Source organism: Salvelinus namaycush, chromosome 34, assembly GCF_016432855.1.
Source record: "Salvelinus namaycush isolate Seneca chromosome 34, SaNama_1.0, whole genome shotgun sequence".
Lineage (NCBI taxonomy): Eukaryota > Metazoa > Chordata > Actinopteri > Salmoniformes > Salmonidae > Salvelinus > Salvelinus namaycush.
In genome coordinates, this window is record NC_052340.1 from 15,442,996 (window position 1) to 15,462,469 (window position 19,474).

The 19,474-nt window shown below is 48.5% G+C and overlaps 1 protein-coding gene across 2 annotated transcripts in view; it reads left to right on the forward strand.

The window, feature by feature from the left end:
• The window catches only part of LOC120028319 (stAR-related lipid transfer protein 13-like), a 127,682-nt gene that overhangs the window by 6,296 nt on the left and 101,912 nt on the right, over positions 1-19,474 (forward strand). The window contains exons 1-3 of one of the 2 annotated variants that reach the window (XM_038973525.1): positions 1,307-1,390; positions 1,764-1,913; positions 7,957-8,127. In XM_038973525.1, the coding sequence (XP_038829453.1) occupies positions 1,385-1,390; positions 1,764-1,913; positions 7,957-8,127 (327 nt within the window). In that variant the 5' untranslated portion in view covers positions 1,307-1,384. Of the gene's footprint in view, positions 1-1,306; positions 1,391-1,763; positions 1,914-7,956; positions 8,128-19,474 lie in introns of those variants that run through there. The other variant, XM_038973524.1, reaches the window with a different exon arrangement.

Here is a 19,474-nt window from a genome sequence, read left to right on the forward strand (position 1 = left end):
GGTACGGTCCAGGCACGGTGCCCAGAGCTCACGCACTTAACTCCTCATTACCATGTCAAAGACCCAGCCTTGGGGTTTACAATGTGGCCAATTTGCCCTGATGAAGTTATCGTCCCTCTCACATTTAGCTATCTTCCTGAAGATAACACTACTCATACCGGCAGCATTGCCATGGTATCAGTGTTTCTCACTATTGATGGGGCCAGAGAATGGAGGAGAAAGGAATCATGGGTAGTGTCTCTCTCAGCTTCAAGCCTCTGGAATTCCACTCCTTCTGAGGAAAAGTGTTCGCATTCCGAGGCAGGCAGGCAGCACTGTGTGTGGCTGTCAGAGAGAAGAGAGACAGTGGGAGACAGTGTGTTGTAGTGTGCTCCAGATATAGCACAGAGAGACAGACTGACAGATTGAGGAGTTTCCAGAGTTTTCAGAGGTCAACCAGCTGACCTTAGGTGGACTGACTTCTGCTCTGATCACTAGCACCCTACTAGTAACATCTTTATGTTGTAAGAACTCTCTAGAGGCATTAACACCTCTAGTTCCCTGTCTCTACATTGATTGTTGTTTCCCACCAATTGTATTTCCTATATTTTCTTGTCCATTCCCATTTTGTTTTCATTCTGATGAAGGCCATTGACGGCCAAAACATCATGGCTTTAACTTGAACTAGAATAAAAAAGGATCAAGATTTTAATTGAGAGGGAAAGTCGTTCCTATATACTGTATGTTGTGAGTGTGACTCTGCCTTTACATTGAAGCAGGAAGAACAGGAGGCCAATGGGAGGGTCACACCCATCTCCACCCAAGGAGCCTGTGGCTCAGACACCAGCACTACGGTAGCTCCGCTAGAGAACACACCCCTCAATAGGATGATTGTTAGGAGGAAAGGGGTTTTAATGCAGCATGGAGAAAGAACTGGGGGCACAGGGGCTCCTGGGGGCCCTAACAGACAGAACACAGAGCCAGGGGCCAGGGGCTTCCAGGAGCCAGGGGCTCCAACAGACAGACAGACACACTCAGAACACAGACGACAGTTCCACAGTTTAATTCCAGGAAATGAATGAATGGCTTTGTGTCGGCTGCTTGTCTTCTGAGTCACATCGTTGCGCAACAAGGGTCTCAAAGAGAGAGAGAGATCGTAACCTCCAGATCCTCTAACACAGCTCATGTTTGTCTCTGGATGCGTCCCAAATGACACCCTATTCTCTATATAGTGCATATGGGCCCTGGTCAAAAGTAGTGCACTATAAAGGGACCAGGGTGCCCTTTGCCACACATCCAGAGACAAACATGAGCTGTGTTAGAGGATCTGGACTGGAGGTTAAGGTCTGTGTTACTGCGTGATGGCTGCTGAGAACTAGGTGGCGAAGCTATCACATTTCCCTCTATGGTGGTCTGTACTGTTTACTGCTGTTAACTTTCACTCTGACATTTATAAAAGTATTTTATTGCTCCTCTAATGATCTCTTAAATGTATTTAGAGTTTTTAGTTGTCACCTGGTGCTCATAACCTTCTCCAACTGTCTGAACTGTTTCAATGTAATTATCCAGAGAATTCAATGGTAGCTCTCTGAATGATCTTCTTTATTTCCTGTCCAACTACGGAGTAGTGATTGTTGTGGTCCTCACTCATTTACCTTTGTTTCTGATAACTGCATGCTCCAGTTTAGTACATGGTGTCACAATTGTCTGTTTCTGCAGGCTCTATAGGTTTCTCCAGTGTTGTCTAATCACACACTCTTCCCACTGCCTTTCTCTTCCCCCAGGAGTGTCCCCTGGTCCAGCCTCAGACCCCGTGGTGTGAGTCTATGAGCCAGCTGATGAGGAAACTGGACCAGCTCAACCTGGACATAGAGGAGGCTCTGAGTGCATCATCCTCCCCCTCGGACACACCCTGCACTGCACGCAGACAACAGGTCAGTTACACACACACCCTGCACCTCATGCATACAACAGGTCAGTCACACACACCCCCTGCACCACACGCAGACAACAGGTCAGTCACACATACACCCCGCACCTCACGCAGACAACAGGTCAGTCACATGCACATCCTGCACCGCACGCAGACAACAGGTCAGTCACACGCACACCCTGCACCACACGCAGACAACAGGTCAGTCACACATACACCCTGCACCTCACACAGACAACAGGTCAGTCACACACACACCCTGCACCTCACGCAGACAACAGGTCAGTCTCACACACACCCTGCACCTCACGCAGACAACAGGTCAGTCGCACACACACCCTGCACCTCACGCAGACAACAGGTCAGTCGCACACACACCCTGCACCTTACGCAGACAACAGGTCAGTCACACACACACCCTGCACCTCACGCAGACAACAGGTCAGTCACACATACACCCTGCACCTCACGCAGACAACAGGTCAGTCACACACACACCCTGCACCTCACGCAGACAACAGGTCAGTCACACACACACCCTGCACCTCACGCAGACAACAGGTCAGTCACACATACACCCTGCACCTCACGCAGACAACAGGTCAGTCACACATACACCCTGCACCTCACGCAGACAACAGGTCAGTCACACATACACCCTGCACCTCACGCAGACAACAGGTCAGTCACACACACACCCTGCACCTCACGCAGACAACAGGTCAGTCACACACACACCCTGCACCTCACGCAGACAACAGGTCAGTCACACATACACCCTGCACCTCACGCAGACAACAGGTCAGTCACACATACACCCTGCACCTCACGCAGACAACAGGTCAGTCACACACACACCCTGCACCTCACGCAGACAACAGGTCAGTCACACATACACCCTGCACCTCACGCAGACAACAGGTCAGTCACACACACACCCTGCACCTCACGCAGACAACAGGTCAGTCACACACACACCCTGCACCTCACGCAGACAACAGGTCAGTCACACATACACCCTGCACCTCACGCAGACAACAGGTCAGTCACACATACACCCTGCACCTCACGCAGACAACAGGTCAGTCACACACACACCCTGCACCTCACGCAGACAACAGGTCAGTCACACACACACCCCGCACCTCACGCAGACAACAGGTCAGTCACACACACCCTGCACCGCACGCAGACAACAGGTCAGTCACACACACCCTGCACCGCACGCAGACAGACAGGTCAGTCACACACACCCTGCACCTCACGCAGACAACAGGTCAGTCACACATACACCCTGCACCTCACGCAGACAACAGGTCAGTCACACACACACCCTGCACCTCACGCAGACAACAGGTCAGTCACACATACACCCTGCACCTCACGCAGACAACAGGTCAGTCACACACACACCCTGCACCTCACGCAGACAACAGGTCAGTCACACACACACCCTGCACCTCACGCAGACAACAGGTCAGTCACACACACACCCTGCACCTCACGCAGACAACAGGTCAGTCACACATACACCCTGCACCTCACGCAGACAACAGGTCAGTCACACACACACCCTGCACCTCACGCAGACAACAGGTCAGTCACACACAAACCCTGCACCGCACGCAGACAACAGGTCAGTCACACACACACCCTGCACCTCACGCAGACAACAGGTCAGTCACACACACCCTGCACCTCACGCAGACAACAGGTCAGTCGCACACACACCCTGCACCTCACGCAGACAACAGGTCAGTCACACATACACCCTGCACCTCACGCAGACAACAGGTCAGTCACACACACCCTGCACCTCACGCAGACAACAGGTCAGTCACACGCACACCCTGCACCTCACGCAGACAACAGGTCAGTCACACATACACCCTGCACCTTACGCAGACAACAGGTCAGTCACACACACCCTGCACCTCACGCAGACAACAGGTCAGTCGCACACACACCCTGCACCTCACGCAGACAACAGGTCAGTCACACATACACCCTGCACCTTACGCAGACAACAGGTCAGTCACACACACACCCTGCACCGCACGCAGACAACAGGTCAGTCACACATACACCCTGCACCTCACGCAGACAACAGGTCAGTCACACATACACCCTGCACCTCACGCAGACAACAGGTCAGTCACACATACACCCTGCACCTCACGCAGACAACAGGTCAGTCACACACACCCTGCACCTCACGCAGACAACAGGTCAGTCACACACACCCTGCACCTCACGCAGACAACAGGTCAGTCACACACACCCTGCACCTTACGCAGACAACAGGTCAGTCACACACACACCCTGCACCGCACGCAGACAACAGGTCAGTCACACATACACCCTGCACCTTACGCAGACAACAGGTCAGTCACACACACACCCTGCACCTTACGCAGACAACAGGTCAGTCACACACACACCCTGCACCGCACGCAGACAACAGGTCAGTCACACATACACCCTGCACCTTACGCAGACAACAGGTCAGTCACACACACCCTGCACCTTACGCAGACAACAGGTCAGTCACACACACACCCTGCACCTCACGCAGACAACAGGTCAGTCACACACACCCTGCACCTTACGCAGACAACAGGTCAGTCACACACACCCTGCACCTTACGCAGACAACAGGTCAGTCACACACACCCTGCACCTCACGCAGACAACAGGTCAGTCACACACACCCTGCACCTTACGCAGACAACAGGTCAGTCACACACACACCCTGCACCTCACGCAGACAACAGGTCAGTCACACACACCCTGCACCTTACGCAGACAACAGGTCAGTCACACACACACCCTGCACCTCACGCAGACAACAGGTCAGTCACACACACCCTGCACCTCACGCAGACAACAGGTCAGTCACACACACCCTGCACCTCACGCAGACAACAGGTCAGTCACACACACCCTGCACCTTACGCAGACAACAGGTCAGTCACACACACCCTGCACCTTACGCAGACAACAGGTCAGTCACACACACACCCTGCACCGCACGCAGACAACAGGTCAGTCACACACACCCTGCACCTTACGCAGACAACAGGTCAGTCACACACACACCCTGCACCTCACGCAGACAACAGGTCAGTCACACACACCCTGCACCTTACGCAGACAACAGGTCAGTCACACACACACCCTGCACCTCACGCAGACAACAGGTCAGTCACACACACCCTGCACCTCACGCAGACAACAGGTCAGTCACACACACCCTGCACAGCACGCAGACAACAGGTCAGTCACACACACCCTGCACCTTACGCAGACAACAGGTCAGTCACACACACACCCTGCACCGCACGCAGACAACAGGTCAGTCACACACACCCTGCACCGCACGCAGACAACAGGTCAGTCACACACACACCCTGCACCTCACGCAGACAACAGGTCAGTCACACACACACCCTGCACCTCACGCAGACAACAGGTCAGTCACACACACACCCTGCACCTCACGCAGACAACAGGTCAGTCACACACACACCCTGCACCTCACGCAGACAACAGGTCAGTCACACACACACCCTGCACCTCACGCAGACAACAGGTCAGTCACACACACACCCTGCACCGCACGCAGACAACAGGTCAGTCACACACACCCTGCACCTCACGCAGACAACAGGTCAGTCACACACACACCCTGCACCTCACGCAGACAACAGGTCAGTCACACACACACCCTGCACCTCACGCAGACAACAGGTCAGTCACACACACACCCTGCACCTCACGCAGACAACAGGTCAGTCACACACACACCCTGCACCTCACGCAGACAACAGGTCAGTCACACACACACCCTGCACCTCACGCAGACAACAGGTCAGTCACACACACACCCTGCACCGCACGCAGACAACAGGTCAGTCACACACACACCCTGCACCGCACGCAGACAACAGGTCAGTTACACACACACCCTGCACCGCACGCAGACAACAGGTCAGTCACACACACACCCTGCACCTTACGCAGACAACAGGTCAGTCACACACACACCCTGCACCGCACGCAGACAACAGGTCAGTCACACACACACCCTGCACCGCACGCAGACAACAGGTCAGTCACACACACCCTGCACCTTACGCAGACAACAGGTCAGTCACACACACACCCTGCACCTCACGCAGACAACAGGTCAGTCACACACACCCTGCACCTTACGCAGACAACAGGTCAGTCACACACACACCCTGCACCTCACGCAGACAACAGGTCAGTCACACACACACCCTGCACCGCACGCAGACAACAGGTCAGTCACACACACACCCTGCACCTCACGCAGACAACAGGTCAGTCACACACACACCCTGCACCTCACGCAGACAACAGGTCAGTCACACACACACCCTGCACCTCACGCAGACAACAGGTCAGTCACACACACACACACCCTGCACCTCACGCAGACAACAGGTCAGTCACACACACCCTGCACCTCACGCAGACAACAGGTCAGTCACACGCACACCCTGCACCTTACGCAGACAACAGGTCAGTCACACGCACACCCTGCACCTTACGCAGACAACAGGTCAGTCACACGCACACCCTGCACCTTACGCAGACAACAGGTCAGTCACACACACCCTGCACCTCACGCAGACAACAGGTCAGTCACACACACCCCGCACCGCACGCAGACAGACAGCAGGTGACATGACCATGTTAATTGAAATGCGAGCCATGTACTGAGCAGTGGTACATATGGGAAATGTATACATTCTTCTGCAGCCTATCATGATGCCACATGCTTTTTCATGCTCTCTGCTGTCTATAATCAATTTACTGAGCTTTGTGAAGAGGAAATCCCGATGGATTATTGTTATAGTCATTCAACAGGTGTCTAACAGGACTATAAGTCCATGCTGCTATATAATGTACTGTACATTACACATACATTCACCTAGCTAAGCCCCTGACCCAGACAGAGAGAATACTAGACTCAGGATCAGTCCCAAATGGCACCCTATTCCCTTTATAGTGCACTACTGTTGACCAAAGCCCTATGGGTGCCATTTGGGACGCATGCCTCAGAAGCTTGTAGGTCTGGGAAGGACTGTTCCGTCATAAGCCTTAGGATAACTGTGATATATCTTGATATACATACATTTTGTTGTCATACAGTGGAAGCTGTCTTTCTGGAACACTATGGCCATTGTCAGGCTGTATTTGATTTCGCTTCTCTGACTGCTGCTGGCGTCCATTTTATGATGTGAGAGGAGGGAGTTGACTGTTAGAAAAGCTGGTATAGTATGTAGTGTGTCTAGCAGTAGTCTGGCCAGGGTGGTGGGCCAGGCGGGGCGCAGACAGACAGACAGCCATTGTGTAGAGATGTTGTTACCGGGACCTTGTAGCTCTGGTCCTACATAAGACTCCTCTCATGGAGGCTTGCATCATGACATACCCCAGCAGTCAGTTAACAGAGGGCAACAACAGACAGAAAGAAGCCTGTATGGTTCTGTATGTGATCAGCACAGAGGTCTTGTTGTGTGGGTAGAGGAGGTTGTTTGTATGATTGAGCATGTTAGGAATGGTTACAGAGTGGTTTGCAGAGGGGCACATGCCTGCAGGCATCAAATCAACAGCCATAACACACATTCACTGAGACAGCTTTAACTAACAGCCAGCCGCTGGTGGAGGAGATCACACGACGTCTTTACTAGGGGGAGTTGACAAGGTCCTTTGTCCTTTCAAAGGACGATTAACACATGATACAGGCTGCCTTGTCACTATCTGTTACTGTCTATCCAATAGAACTGGAACTGAAGACTGCGTTCCCTGCCGCCGACCGACCGACCGACCGACCGACCGACCGACCGACCGACAGACAGACAGACAGACAGACAGACAGACAGACAGACAGACAGACAGACAGACAGACAGACAGACAGACAGACAGACAGACAGACAGACAGACAGACAGACAGACAGACAGACAGACAGACAGGGATCCAGTGTTCACGGTTGTTGTTGTGCTGTTATTGCAGTATGGAGCTGTGTCTGGGACGGCAGTAAACCAATCTCTTAACGAGGAGGACAGTACACTGCTGCAGCGAGGGGAACCAGATACAGGAGAATGTCCCAGACAGGACCAACACAAGACCTTGGCCCCTCGTAGCTCAGCCGAAGGAACCAGAGCCAGGACCAAGAAGACAGTCGTAAGTTCCTTTCAGTCTCCCTCCTCCTCTCGACTCCTGCGTGCTCTGTGCCTGTCTGTCTGGGTCTGGGTGAAACCATGTGGTGTAGATATCATCAGATAACTCTCACTTTATATACAGTGCCTTCAGAAAGTATTCATACTCCTTGACTTATTTCACATTTTGTTGTGTTACAGCCTGAATTCAAAATAGATAACATAGATGTTTTTCCCACCCACATACACACAATAGCCGATAATGACAAAGTCAAAATATGTAAAAACAATTGTTTGCAAATCTATATAAAAAAAGTATTCACATACGCATTTACACCCACTAAGTCAATACATGTTTGAATCACCTTTGGCATTGATTACAGCTGTGAATCTTTCTGGGTAAGTTTCTAAGAGCTTTCCACACCTGGATTGTACTATATTTGCATATTATAATTTTTTTAATTCTTCAAGCTTTGTCAGGTTGGTTGTTGATCATTGATGGAAAGCCATTTCCAAGTCTTGCCATAGATTTTCAAGCAGACTTAAGTCAAAACTGTAACTAGGCCACATTGAATATTCAATGCCATCTTGGTAAGCAACTCCAGTGTATATTTGGCCTTGTCTTTTAGGTTTTGTCCTGCTGAAAGGTGAATTTGTCTCCCAGTGTATGTTGGAAAGCAGACTGAACCAGGTTTTCCTCAAGGATTTTGCCTGTGCTTATCTCTATTCCGTTTATTTTTGTCCTAAAAAAACTCCCTTGCCGATGACAAGCATACCCATAACATGATGCACCCACCACCATGCTTGCAAATATAAAGAGGGGTACTCAGTGATGTGTTGTGTTGGATTTGCCCCAAACATAATGCTTTGTATTCAGGACATAAAGTGAATTTCTTTGCCACATTTTTTGCAGTTTTACTTTCGTGTCTTACTATGTAAAGGTTAAATAAGATAAAAATATTACAAACAGGATGCATGTTTTGTAATATTTGTATTCTGTGCATGCTTCCTCCTTTTAACTTTGTCATTGAGGTTAATATTGTGGAGTAACTACAGTACAATGTTGTTGATCCATCCTCAATTTTCTTCTTTCACAGCCATTAAACTCTGTAACTGCTTGAAAATTCACCATTGGCCTCATGGTGAAATCTCTGAGTGGTTTCCTTACTCTCTGGCAACTGAGTTAGGAAGGACACATGTATCTTTGTAGTGACTGGGTGTATTGATAGACCATACAAAGTGTAATTAATAACTTCACCATGCTCAATAGGTGGCCTTCTTTGCGAGGCATTGGAAAACCTCCCTGGTCTTTGTGGTTGAAACTGTGTTTGAAATTTAACAGCGGAACCTTACAGATAATTGTATGTGTGGGGTACAGAGATGGGGTAGTCATTCAAATATCAATCATGCTAAACACCATTATTGCACACAGAGTGAGTCCATGCAAGTTACTATGTGACTTGTTAAGCACATTTTTAGTCCTGAACTTATTTAGGCTTGGAATAACAAAGGGGTTGAATACTTATTCACTCAAGACATTTCAGCTTTACATTTTTTATGAATTTGTAAAAAGTTATACAAAAATAATTCTGCTTTGACATTATGGGGTATTATGTGTAGGCCAGTGACACAAAATCTAAATTGAATAGATTGTATATTCAGGCTACCTTCAGCTAGCTACTGAAAGATAGACTTTCTCTCTACTAATGTAAACAACATTTCTCTTATTAGCTGGGAAATGTAATTCATGAACTAAGGATGGCAGCAAGAATTAATGTTTTAAGTGATATACTGTATGTATTCTTTTTGTCCAGAAGGGATAGGGCAGTATTCAGTGTGATGGCGATTGCGTCATCTGTGGACCTGTTGGGGCGGTATGCAAACTGAAGTGGGTGGCCGGTAAGGTGGCGGTGATATGATCCTTGACTAGCCTCTCAAATCACATCATGATGACAGAAGTGAGTGCTACGGGGCGGTAGTCATTTAGTTCAGTTATCTTTGCCTTCTTGGGTACTGGAACAATGGTAGCCATCTTGAAGCATGTGGGGACAACAGAATGTGATAGGGAGCGATTGAATATGTCTGTAAACACACCAGCCAGCTGATCTGCGCATTCACAGAGTTCAAGTAACAGACACATCTCAACATCAACTGTTCAAAGGAGACTGCGTGAATCAGACCTTCATGGTCGAATTGCTGCAAACAAACCACTACTAAAGGACACCAATAAGAAGAAGAGACTTGCTTGGGCCAAGAGACACAAGCAATGGACATTAGACTGGTGGAAATCTGCCCGTTGGTCTTATGAGTCCAAATTTGAGATTTTGGGTTCCAACCGCCTTGTCTTTGTGAGACGCAGAGTAGGTGAACGGATGATCTCCGCATGTGTGGTTCCCACAGTGAAGCATGGAGGAGGAAGTGTGATGGTGTGTGGGTGCTTTGCTGGTGACACTGTAGGTGATATATTTAGAATTCACACTTATCATGGCTACCACAGCATTCTGCAGCGATACGCCATCCCATCTGGTTTGCTCTTAGTCGGCCTATCATTTGTTTTTCAACAAGACAATGACCCAACACACCTCCAGGCTAATTTGACCAAGAAGGAGAGTGATGGAGTGCTGCATCAGATGACCTAGCCTCCACAATCATCCGACCTCAACCCAATTGAGATGGTTTGGGATGAGTTGGAACGCAGAGTGAAGGAAAAGCAGCCAACAAGTGCTCAACATATGTGGGAACTCCTTCAAGACTGTTGGAAAAGCATTCCTGGTGAAGCTGTTTGAGACGCGTAGCACTCACGTCTGTAGCCATGAAGTGCTTTGAAAGGCTGGTCATGGCTCACATCAACACCATTATCCCAGAAACCCTAGACCCACTCCAATTTGCATACCGCCCCAACAGATCCACAGATGATGCAATCTCTATTGCACTCAACACTGCCATTTCCCACCTGGACACAAGGAACACCTACGTGAGAATGCTATTCATTGACTACAGCTCAGCGTTCAACACCATAGTACCCTCTAAACTCATCACTAAGCTATGGGCCCTGGGACTAAACACCTCCCTCTGCAACTGGATCCTGGACTTCCTGACGGGCCATCCCCAGGTGGTAAGGGTAGGAAACAACACATCTGCCACGCTGATCCTCAACACAGGGGCCCCTCAGTGGTGCATGCTCAGTCCCCCTCTGTACTCCCTGTTCACCCATGACTGCATGGCCAGGCAGGACTCCAACACCATCATCAAGTTTGCCAACGACACAACAGTGGTAGGGATGATCACCAACAACGATGAGACAGCCTATAGGGAGGAGGCCAGAGACCTGGCCGTGTGGTGCCAGGACAACAACCTCTCCCTCAACGTGATCAAGACAAAGGAGATGATTGTGGACTACAGGAAAAGGAGGACCGAGCACACCCCCATTCTCATCGACGGGGCTGTAGTGGAGCAGGTTGAGAGCTTCAGGTTCCTTGGTGTCCACATCACCAACAAATTACACCCTATTCTCTATATTGTGCAAAGGTTTTTTGACCAAAAAAAGTGCACTATATAGGGAATAGGGTGCCATTAGGAATGCATAGGAATGTTTGGAGTCATTGTTTAAACGCCTCACAAACCCGGATCCGGGATCCCCCCCATCAAAAAAGCTGACTAGCATAGCCTAGCCTAAAGCCACAGGGATATCATATAATAAAATGTTCATGAAATCACAAGTCCAAGACACCAAATGAAAGATACACATCTTGTGAATCCAGCCATCATTTCTGATTTTTAAAATGTTTTACAGGGAAGACACAATATGTAAATCTATTAGCTAACCACGTTAGCAAAAGACACCACTTTTTTACTCCACCATTTTTTTACTCCATCAGTAGCTATCACAAATTCGACCAAATAAAGATATAAATAGCCACTAACCAAGAAACAACTTCATCAGATGACAGTCTGATAACATATTTATTGTATAGCATATGTTTTGTTAGAAAAATGTGCATATTTCAGGTATAAATCATAGTTTACCATTGCAGCCACCATCACAACTCTCACCAAAGCGACTAGAATAACTACAAAGACCATCGTGTATTACCGAATTACTCATCATAAAACATTTCTTAAAAATACACAGCGTACAGCAAATGAAAGACACAGATCTTGTGAATCCAGCCAATATTTCAGATTTTCTAAGTGTTTTACAGCGAAAACACAATATAGCGTTATATTAGCTTACCACAATAGCAAACATCACAACAGCATTGATTCAAGCCAAAAATAGCAATAACGTATAAACCACCAAAATATATTAATTTTTTCACTAACCTTCTCAGAATTCTTCAGATGACAGTCCTATAACACCATATTACACAATGCATATAGAGTTTGTTCGAAAATGTGCATATTTAGCGGCACAAATCGTGGTTATACAATGTGATTAGTGGCCAAAACTTCAAGCAATCTGTCCGGCGCCATCTTGGAGAGGCACCTATTCTAATCGAAAACTATTCATAAACTTGACTAAAAAATACAAGTTGGACAGCAAATGAAAGACAAATTAGTTCTTAATGCAATCGCTGTGTTACATTTTTAAAATTAACGTTACTTCAGCATACAGCGTGCGCTAAAGCGAGACCGCACCGAAATTCATGGCGGAATTATTATTTGACATTTGTCAACATAAATACGAATTAACAACATAAAGATTGCTTACTATTTGCCGAGCTTCCATCAGAATCTTGGGCAAGGTGTCCTTTCTCCAGAACAATCGTCTTTTGGTTGAAAGATGTCCTCTTCTCATGTGGAAATAGCAGCTAACGATAGCCACCCACTGGAGAGGTGTCCAACTCGTGAAAGCGCATCACAAAGAAATCCAGGAAAATCGCAATAAACTGATATAAACTGCTATAAGTCGGTTTAAATGAACTACCTTATGATGTCTTTAACAACTATAACGAATAAAAACATGACCGGAGATACAGAACTGCTAAAACGAAAGCTTTGCAGGAGGCCATTGTGATGTCCCTGATGCGCCAGGCGCCCCGTTGAAAAGAACGGTACTTCCGTTCCACGGTCTTATATAGGGCCCCAGATTGCGCAATCCACTCCATTCAAATTCTCCCCGCTTACTGACATCTAGAGGAAGGCGTATGCAGTGCATGTAGCCCGATGGCTTACATGGGGACTTATAAACTGACCTCAGAACAGGGACCTCGATTTCTGAAATCTCACTCCCTGACAGGAAATGTGCTGCAGAATGAGTTCTGTTTCACTCAGAGAAATAATTCAAACGGTTTTAGAAACTAGAGAGTGTTTTCTATCCAATAGTAATAATAATATGCATATTGTACGAGCAAGAATTGAGTACGAGGCAGTTTAATTTGGGAACGAATTTTTACAAAGTCAAAATGGCGCCCCCCTAGTGTCAAGAAGTTAACAGGACGTTGTTATGGAAGTTCCCCCTGACCCTGCCTGTCTCTAGGTTAGGGTCACCATTTTTCGGTTGGTTTCAACATGATGTAATGGGTCCTATGTGTAGCTGGTGTAGAGAGTCAGGCGCAGGACAGCAGATATGAGTAATCAACGTACTTTTACTCAAAATGTCAAATATACAAAGTAACAAATACACGCACACCATGACTGGCTGGTCTACTGGTTTACTAATCTACTGGTCTACTGGCTGGTCTACTGGTTTACTAATATATTGGTCTACTGGCTGGTCTACTGGTCTACTGGCTGGTCTACTAGTTTACTAATCTACTGGTCTACTGGCTGGCCTACTCGTTTACTATTCTACTGGTCTACTGGCTGGTCTACTGGTCTACTGGCTGATCTACTGGCCTACTGGCTGGTCTACTGGTCTACTGGCTGGTCTACTGGTTTACTAATCTACTGGTCTACTGGCTGGTCTACTGGTCTACTGGCTGGTCTACTGGATGGTCTACTGGCTGGTCTACTGGTCTAATGGCTGGTCTACTGGTTTACTAATCTACTGGTCTACTGGTCTACTGGCTGGTCTACTGGTCTACTGGCTGGTCTACTGGTCTACTGACTGGTCAACTGGTCTACTGGTCTACTGGCTGGTCTACTGGTCTACTGGCTGGTCTACTGGTCTACTGATCTACTAGTCTACTGACTGGTTTACTGGTCTACTGGTCTACTGGCTGGTCAACTGGTCTACTGGTCTACTGGCTGGTCTACTGGTCTACAAGTCTACTGGCTGGTGTACTGGTCTACTGATCTACTAGTCTACTGGCTGGTCTACTGGTCTACCGATCTACTAGTCTACTGGCTGGTCTACTGGTCTACTGATCTTCTAGTCTACTGGCTGGTCTACTGGTCTACTGGTCTACTAGTCTACTAGTCTACTGGCTGGTCTACTGGTCTACTGGCTGGTCTACTGGCTGGCCTACTGGTCTACTGGCTGGTCTACTGGTCTACTGGCTGGTCTACAGGCTGGTCTACTGGCTGGTCTACTGGTCTACTGGTCTACTGGCTGGTCTACTGGTCTACTGGCTGGCCTACTGGCTGATCTACTGGCCTACTGGCTGGTCTACTGGTCTACTGGTCTACTGGCTGATCTACTGGCCTACTGGCTGGTCTACTGGTCTACTGGCTGATCTACTGGCCTACTGGCTGGTCTACTGGTCTATTGGTCTACTGGTCTACTGGCTGGTCTACTGGTCTACAAGTCTACTGGCTGGTGTACTGGTCTATTGATCTACTAGTCTACTGGCTGGTCTACTGGTCTACTGATCTACTAGTCTACTGGCTGGTCTACTGGTCTACTGATCTACAAGTCTACTGGCTGGTCTACTGGTCTACTGATCTACTAGTCTACTGGCTGGTCTACTGGTCTACTGGCTGGTCTACTGGCTGGCCTACTGGTCTACTGGCTGGTGTACTGGTCTACTGATCTACTAGTCTACTGGCTGGTCTACTGGTCTACTGATCTACTAGTCTACTGGCTGGTCTACTGGTCTACTGATCTACAAGTCTACTGGCTGGTCTACTGGTCTACTGATCTACTAGTCTACTGGCTGGTCTACTGGTCTACTGGCTGGTCTACTGGCTGGCCTACTGGTCTACTGGCTGGTCTACTGGTCTACTGGCTGGTCTACAGGCTGGTCTACTGGCTGGTCTACTGGTCTACTGGTCTACTGGCTGGTCTACTGGCTGGCCTACTGGCTGATCTACTGGCCTACTGGCTGGTCTACTGGCGGATCTACTGGCCTACTGGCTGGTCTACTGATCTACTGGTCTACTGGTCTACTGGCTGGTCTACTGGTCTACTGGTCTACTGGCTGGTCTACTGGTCTACTGGTTTACTGGTCTACTGGCTGGTCTACTGGTCTACTGGTCTACTGGCTGGTCTACTGGTCTACTGGCTGGCCTACTGGCTGATCTACTGGCCTACTGGCTGGTCTACTGGTCTACTGGCTGATCTACTGGCCTACTGGCTGGTCTACTGATCTACTGGCTGATCTACAAGTCTACTGGCTGGTGTACTGGTCTATTGGTCTACTGGTCTACTGGTTGGTCTACTGGTCTACTGGTTTACTGGTCTACTGGCTGGTCTACTGGTCTACTGGTCTACTGGTCTACTGGTCTACTGTTCTACTGGCTGGTCTACTGGTCTACTGGCCTACTGGCTGATCTACTGGCCTACTGCCTGGTCTACTGGTCTACTGGCTGATCTACTGGCCTACTGGCTGGTCTACTGGTCTATTAGTCTACTGGTCTACTGGCTGGTCTACTGGTCTACAAGTCTACTGGCTGGTGTACTGGTCTACTGGTCTACTGATCTACAAGTCTACTGGCTGGTGTACTGGTCTACTGATCTACTAGTCTACTGGCTGGTCTACTGGTCTACTGATCTACTAGTCTACTGGCTGGTCTACTGGTCTACTGGCTGGTCTACTGGCTGGCCTACTGGTCTACTGGCTGGTCTACTGGTCTACTGGCTGGTCTACAGGCTGGTCTACTGGCTGGTCTACTGGTCTACTGGTCTACTGGCTGGTCTACTGGTCTACTGGCTGGCCTACTGGCTGATCTACTGGCCTACTGGCTGGTCTACTGGCTGATCTACTGCTCTACTGGCTGGTCTACTGATCTACTGGTCTACTGGCTGGTCTACTGGTCTACTGGCTGGCCTACTGGCTGATCTACTGGCCTACTGGCTGGTCTACTGGCTGATCTACTGGCCTACTGGCTGGTCTACTGATCTACTGGTCTACTGGTCTACTGGCTGGTCTACTGGTCTACTGGTCTACTGGCTGGTCTACTGGTCTACTGGTTTACTGGTCTACTGGCTGGTCTACTGGTCTACTGGTCTACTGGCTGGTCTACTGGTCTACTGGCTGGCCTACTGGCTGATCTACTGGCCTACTGGCTGGTCTACTGGTCTACTGGCTGATCTACTGGCCTACTGGCTGGTCTACTGATCTACTGGCTGATCTACAAGTCTACTGGCTGGTGTACTGGTCTATTGGTCTACTGGTCTACTGGCTGGTCTACTGGTCTACTGGTTTACTGGTCTACTGGCTGGTCTACTGGTCTACTGGTCTACTGGTCTACTGGTCTACTGGCCTACTGGCTGATCTACTGAGACCACATCTGACCAAGGAGCTGAGCAGACGCCCAATGATCTCTTTTTATCCCTTATTTTTTCTTAGACTCAGAGTAAAACTAGGGTTATTTTCCCAGGGACATAGAGTGTAGGTCTGAGGTTTTATTTTACAACCGAGTCAACTATCGGAATGTTGTGGAGAGAGATGGATTCAGTCCTGTGAGTTCAGCCCATAGTTACGTGTTATGAGTTAGGGGTTGTGGATCATGGCTATGCCTTGGCGTAGAGGCCTAGAGGAAGTCTCTGGAGATAAGCCACAGAAGAGTAATGGCCGTGGAGAGACCTCATCCATCCTACCCTGCCCTGAGCTATGATGAGAGGCCTGGATCGTTACATATAGCTGCGTCCCACATGAAAACTAATTCCCAATATAGTGCGTTACATTTGAGTTGGGCCCATTGGGCTCTGACCAAAAGTAGTGCACTATCTAGGGAATAGGGTGCCATTTTGGAGGCAGCCATATACAACTATAGGTCTGGTTATATAATATCAGGCATGGGTTTGGGGGTGCTCTGTCTTTCTCTGTGAACAAATGTGATTCAGGTTAGTCGCGCATGCCGATGAAACACAATGAATGATTGGTGGGGTAACCTCAGACTTCACTCTGTGGGGTTGGGTGTGTTCAGGACTGTCAAATCCATCCCAAATGCAACCCTATTCCCTGTATAGTGCACTACTTCTGCCATTTTGGATGAATCATGACAGACAACAGGGCTCTGTGTTGGGTTGAGAGTGTACTCTACATAGACCACAGGGCTCTGTGTTGGGTTGAGAGTGTACTTTACATAGACCACAGGGCTCTGTGTTGGGTTGAGAGTGTACTCTACATAGACCACAGGGCTCTGTGTTGGGTTGAGAGTGTACTTTACATAGACCACAGGGCTCTGTGTTGGGTTGAGAGTGTACTCTACATAGACCACAGGGCTCTGTGTTGGGTTGAGAGTGTACTCTACATAGACCACAGGGCTCTGTGTTGGGTTGAGAATGTACTCTACATAGACCACAGGGCTCTGTGTTGGGCTGAGAGTGTACTTTACATAGACCACAGGGCTCTGTGTTGGGCTGAGAGTGTACTTTACATAGACCACAGGGCTCTGTGTTGGGTTGAGAGTGTACTCTACATAGACCACAGGGCTCTGTGTTGGGCTGAGAGTGTACTTTACATAGACCACAGGGCTCTGTGTTGGGTTGAGAATGTACTCTACATAGACCACAGGGCTCTGTGTTGGGCTGAGAGTGTACTTTACATAGACCACAGGGCTCTGTGTTGGGTTGAGAATGTACTCTACATAGACCACAGGGCTCTGTGTTGGGCTGAGAGTGTACTTTACATAGACCACAGGGCTCTGTGTTGGGTTGAGAATGTACTCTACATAGACCACAGGGCTCTGTGTTGGGTTGAGAGTGTGCTCTACATAGACCACAGGGCTCTGTGTTGGGTTGAGACTGTACTCTACATAGACCACAGGGCTCTGTGTTGGGTTGAGAATGTACTCTACATAGACCACAGGGCTCTGTGTTGGGTTGAGAGTGTACTCTACATAGACCACAGGGCTCTGTGTTGGGTTGAGAGTGTACTCTACATAGACCACAGGGCTCTGTGTTGGGTTGAGAGTGTACTCTACATAGACCACAGGGCTCTGTGTTGGGTTGAGACTGTACTCTACATAGACCACAGGGCTCTGTGTTGGGTTGAGAGTGTACTCTACATAGACCACAGGGGAGAAGGGGGGGAGTTGAGAAACGCAAGAAAAAGTCAAACACAAACGTCAACGTTGTTCTTTGGGGATGTAAAGAAATGCATGATGGGGATTATGTAATTCCTTACAGATCTCGTGTGAACTTTGTACAGCATCCCATTGCCAGCTACAATGTATAGCAGCATCTCAGAGAGTACTATTAGAAGCATGGACATGTCCCATAGCCTGTTAGGAATGTTTTCCACTTGTTTTGTCTGAACTAGTTGATTTATTTAGTCACTGCAGTAGACAGGTAGACCAGACCAGTTATCAGTCACCAAAGACCAGACATGTCAGTCCATATAAAAATCTTGGTTGTTGTAGCAGAGGTAGCTTCCTGATAGGGCTGTGTCTTCTTCTGTGTCTTGTCACCTGACCCCTGACCTCTAACCCATAACCCGACGTGGTGATTGCTCAAAACTGAAGCGGTGTGGTATAACCATAGAGATAGAGGACTCTAGAGCCCAAAGGCCTGTTTTAGCTTGAGCAGTGCTATTGAGGACTTTCAACATTTTGAAGGCGTTATCTGGGAGAGACTTCCTAGGGGTTAAGGAAGGATCACATAATTCCATACAGGTTACCTGGAGGGATCAGCCAATGCATTATAGTCACGAGGAAACATTCCATAACTGCAGGTGTCAGTAAATAGCCAACCTTGGCATCATATATGTTCAAACAACACTCTCCAGGTGGCAGTGTGCACCCTTTGTTTGTTTGCCAACTCATAGTAGAAGAAAATCTACTACTTCAAAATGGAGATGGCCTCAATGGTGCGATGCCCATTCTTTCACAGATGCCATAATGGGACATATCCAATCATGCAATGTCTATCTAAGTCCATGGGTATAACTAAACCAGTGAAGAGGAAAATGGAAGGACACTAACAGGACTTTATCTGGGCTGTCGAGAGACAGAAATAAGTCTAGGACAGTCTTTGAAGCCCTTTGAGTAAAAGACAGACTGGTATCTCCATTGGGGCCATTCAGTCAGTTCAAGTAGGCTAATTT